The sequence below is a fragment of the Netta rufina genome (assembly GCF_964035555.1).
Source record: "Netta rufina genome assembly, chromosome: 1".
NCBI classification, from domain to species: domain Eukaryota; kingdom Metazoa; phylum Chordata; class Aves; order Anseriformes; family Anatidae; genus Netta; species Netta rufina.
The window spans coordinates 127,711,237-127,716,212 of record NC_140123.1 but is presented as its reverse complement, the minus strand read 5'-3'; the positions used below and the strand labels follow the sequence as shown (position 1 = coordinate 127,716,212).

The 4,976-nt window shown below is 39.4% G+C and overlaps 1 protein-coding gene across 1 annotated transcript; it reads right to left on the bottom strand.

Moving 5' to 3' along the window:
* Positions 1 to 293: 293 nt before the first annotated feature.
* Positions 294 to 3,876, bottom strand: FGF6 (fibroblast growth factor 6; the record flags this gene model as incomplete). The annotated part of the gene is made up of 3 exons (XM_084298289.1): positions 3,496 to 3,876; positions 2,604 to 2,707; positions 294 to 470 (listed from the first exon to the last, which is right to left on the bottom strand). The coding sequence occupies exons 1-3, from the start codon at positions 3,833 to 3,835 to the stop codon at positions 294 to 296; spliced, it is 621 nt and encodes a 206-aa protein (XP_084154415.1). The 5' UTR covers positions 3,836 to 3,876.
* Positions 3,877 to 4,976: the final 1,100 nt, after the last annotated feature.

Below are 4,976 nucleotides of genomic sequence, written 5' to 3'. Positions count from 1 at the left end.
CACAGCCATTCTACATCTTCCTAATATTTTTTATCTTTGCACTTCAACTTGCATTTTTCTCTGTTCAGCACCAAAGGAGGCACACAGCCATGTAAAATTTGTACAGAGTAGAAGAGAAGCAGCATAATATTGCATATGCTATATGATGAACTTAGTACAAATAATTTTATCCAAATATACACATATAGATTACTTTTTTCAATGAACAGTATAAATACTTTACCTGGGAGATTATTCCCATGTGCAAAATGAAAGAGTTTTTCCTGGGATTAAGTCTTCTGCTTTGTTCATGTTCATATTCTTGGTAAAAAGTGGGTCACTGTCATAGCTGGAGAAACTTTATTTCCTCTCTTCACTCTCCCGTGTTTGCTGAGTGCTATGTAAGCCCCGTGGTAAGCATTTGATTCATATGCATTGTAGTTATTGGGCAGCAAGGTTTCTTTGAATTTGCATTCGTCTTGGAAAACAGCCTATAGAATAGGAAGGCCGGGGGGGGGGGGGGGAGGGGGGAGAGAGCAAAGCACTTGCAATAAGTATTTCAGTAAGACCCAAGTCACTTTTATTACTAGCATTTTTACTGAAGAAGAGCATGTTATAGTGTGCAACAGGTGGTGCCGTAGTGTCTGCATCCAACAATAAATCTCCCTCTGCAGTGCTAATTTGGTGTCAGATGAACTTAGATACCACCTGTCCAGATAATGAACTGTGGACTTCCTGTGACAGATCAAGTTAATTCATCATAAATCATGGATGTCACCATTTTCTTTGTAAGCAATAATTTGTCATCATCATGTCCTTTTGCCCAATTGATGTAGCTTTATTTCATACCTCCCCTCTGCAAGAGGTCCTGTCATTCATGAAATAATTATATGCTGCCTGTCAAAACATTCAGTTCTCTCACAAACAGCAGTGTTCAGGGAGAACAGGTTATTTGAATAAGGCATTTGAATAAAACCTTTGATTAGCACCAAACCTTCTTTTTTGTTATATCATTACTGATGCTGTATTTTGTTACATCATTACTCATGTTATATTTATCTGTTAGTGAGATATGATGTTCCAGCTTCTAAGCCAGGAAAACAGTTTTGGTTATCTTCATATGGTGTCACTTCAGTCCAAGGAAATAGAGTTATCTGGGAGAGAAGGTGACAGGATAAGCAGGATACAAATGCAGAGCACCACGGAAATCAAAAAAGAAAGCTGAATAATTCTCTGACATCAAATGTCTGGCATATGAGACACCACCAGTGCAATTCTACTGGAGCATCTTTGTAATAAAACAATTCAAAGTTTATAAGAATTTAACTCAGAGCATTGCATTGTGCAAGGGAGAATGCACGTCTATTTCAGCATTTTAAAATGTCTTTGAAAATAAGCAAGATTGAATAGACACTGTAAAAAATAATCTAAAGGAGCCCTGGATTTCTTTAGAAAGAAATTTCTTTAGAAAGAAATCCAGGCTGAGCAAAACATTTGGGCTTCTGGCAATTCTAGGTACTTGAAATCAGACATGAGTGAACTAATATTCCAAGAGTGGAACCTTAAGATGCCCCATTACTATTATCTGTGTGAGCAGGAAACAGCCAGATTAGTAATGGCTACCAGTCCTTCACAACATTTGGTATTTTATTAAGCAGTGAAATGCTTTGTTTAAAAAAAAAAAAAAAAAAAAAAAAAAAAAAAAAAAAAAAAGGTGAGTTCTGTCAGTACAATTCATTATTGTGAGATGAGCTGGTTTGCTTATTGCCCAGAGTCAGACTCTTTCAAATGAGCTTCCTGACAGGTACCTTTTCTACTCCGTGTTGAGACTGAGGACGCCTTGCTCAGGTCTCAGAGATTAAATTGCATTTAAAAAGCATAGCTAGCACTTTCTGGAGGAAGATGATTGTGATGATGTTTCGGTATGACTTGCATACCATTATTACTAGCTATTACTGTTTCTTCGTTCCTTGGGATTGATCCCACAAAACCGATCCTTAAAATAGCCCCAGTCACATATGTGGGCGTTGTAGGGTAGACTTCCTATTTATTCTCCATGCTGTGTTTGTTTTTAGTAGGGAGAGGCATGTTGTCATGATTTTACTAACAGCAGCTAGCACTGATATAGCTCTAATTCTCTCTCTCTTACATGCTTATGTATGCACATGATCACATACACACACTTTAGGTTCTAGCAGTTTTTCCAAAGCACACCCTTTCATTTTAAGTGTAATGAAGTGTTGGCATCAGTAGGATTCACTCTTACTACAACGTTTGCAGTGCTGAGCCCTTAGAAGAAGGTATCTAATTAATCTGTACTATTTGCAAAATGCATTAATTTTCCTGGGGTGCTTTCTGTACAGTGTTATTGGAAAGCTTTAAAATAACAGTCCACCAACAGACACAACACTTGTTGCACTGAATAACACTGATGACTTCAGGCCGGGTACATTCCCTGTAATTGAAAGTCTGTTTTCTCTGCTTGAAAGTAGAGATTTTCAAGACGAAAAAATAAAACAAACAAAAAAACAAAACAGCAAAACTCAGGACCTTTTAAGTTTTTGTTTAAGTCTTGAATTATTTAATTTATTTTAATTATTAAAATTATTTGCACTTGTACTCACTGTTCCATACAGCTTCCCCTTGTTGTTCATTGCAATGAAGAGAGCACTTTTCACACCAAACAGGCTAACAACACCTCTCTCTACAGTGGATATTTCAAAGAGACCTAAAAAATAAGAAGTTAATAGAAACATTATCACAGAATTTGTAGCTAATCAAAGGCAAATCAGATATGACTACTTTAAAACCTTAATGAACATACCTTAATTTTTATTAGAACTATGTCCCTAGTTGGGCATAATAAAAGTACACAGAGAAAATGATGTTTTTTCTATATGCCAAAGGATCTTATAATAATTCTTCCAGAATCATATTCACATCATATAGAATCCTTTTGCTCTTGTATCTGTCAAATTCTCTTAGACTTTTTAATATGCAACTTATTTTTACATTACTGTTACTGTCTTCTATGAAAAAAATCAAGTCCAAAGGACTAAAGCTTTTCCTTTAATCTTATAGTTAAAGAACAACAGCCATAAGAGCAACTACACCAGGAACAGCAAGCCCCTTCCAGTACTGAGTGTCCCAAATGTAGGATTCCAAAATCATTCTTTGGCTCTGTGAGCTTGGTGACAACCTCCCAGATTCAAAAGGTAAATGAGAAGGTGAGGAGTGAGCAAATGCAGCAGAGAGAAAGTTTTCAACCTGTTTTGTCTTTTCTCATCTGTGCGGTAAAGCAAAGTAAAAATAAATTGTATCTAAATTTGTCTAAGCATTTGTGACATGTTTCAGCCTGTAGGTTTCTAATGTTTATTGATCCCAGAGACTTTTAAAAGGCAACAGATGTAGCACAGATTAACAATAACAAGTAATAACATTTGCATTCTATGAAGGGTAATTACTAGAGTTCACAGCAATTAAGTGACATCTATTTCATTTCTGGATGCAACTCACTGTATTGGTTTTCATTGTGAACTCCGCTTATCCTTCCGTCTGGGAGGATTTGAAGGTGAAACCCGATGCCCACGTTGCAATAAAGCCTCCGCTGCCTCTTGATTCCTAGCAAATAGTCACTCTCCCAGTTCACATCTGACTTCTCCCCTGACATCCCAGCAATGGACCTGGACAACAGAGATTGCCATCCTCTTTCCAGCAATGTGCCATTAGTTCTGCTTACAACTGGATATGTTGAAGCAATCCCAGCTAAAAAAAACAGGAGAATGAAAGCAGACAACGTCCGATGAATGCTGGCTTTGGAGAACATAGTGATGAGAAGTCTTTGTGCAGTGGTCATCCGGTTCACCTCCTGGGCACGTGGTCAGAATTAATGGCCCTAAAAATACCGCCCTTCTTGTTTTTCTCCCTTCAGCATGGTGGCAGAAGCTTATTTTTGGAAAGCAAATAGAGATTGCTGACATGAAACTAAAGCCTGAGAGCAGTTGAGTTGGAAGCAGAGACAGGCCAACAGGACTCAAACTGGTGGGGACCATGTTTTGGAGGTCCTGCTCTCTGGTGGGCAGCCTCGGCTGTATTTGATTGACCCATCTTTATAGTGCAGAGGCTGTCCCTCCCCACATCATCACTCTGACATCAACAGCTTGCCAGAGGTAAGCTTGCCATGGCTGTAACACTAACCTGCCGTCCTCCCAGGCTGGCTGGGGTTTGATGAGTGCTGTCATCCAAGACCAGAGGCAGGAGTGAGGTTTCATTGGCTGCGCAAAGCAAAGGAATCAAATTGGTTGGGCAGTCAGAGGCCTCGCAGGCAGCTTCCTTATTTAGAGAAGAAGGTGTAAAAACAGTCATGGACCTCATCAGAGAGCAATGAAAACTGTGCAGTCACTTCCTTAGCTGCATGATCGCTGGGTGTATATCAGGGTAGCTCAGCATTTGGGGAGAATTGGCTTGAAGTGGCTGTTTCTCTTTTAGTGCATGCCCAGCAAATCCAGGGCACCTCTTACGATAGCGGCCCATGCGCTAACAGCTTTTCTGTGCCTCTAAAAGGAGTGTTCCTGGTCTGTTAACACAGAGGTAAGCCATGTGAAAGGTGGGGCTTGTTCCTACCATTTATACTCAAACATGCTTCTGCTGTTTGCAGTTGCAGTTCTGCTAAGCTAGGCATGCAGGCACAAGCATTGAGCTTGCTGTTGCTGGTACCAAGGGGACATTGCTAATGTTCTTAAGTGTTTGTGGTTTCCACTGAGGTGACTGCCAAGTGATCCCATTTATATGGGAAGGACATGTCTTAATACAGTGAACAAACCTGGGATCTGTGCTGCTCTAGAATACATTTGCAGGTGTGCAATTGTATTTGCAAGACAAAGGCTTTGGCAATGCATTAAAGAGAGAGGGAAATGGCCACTCCTCCCTACCTTTTCACTGTCTCTTTTCCTCAAGCCCAAGTGCTCCTTTACTTTTATTATTTACTTTTGTAAATG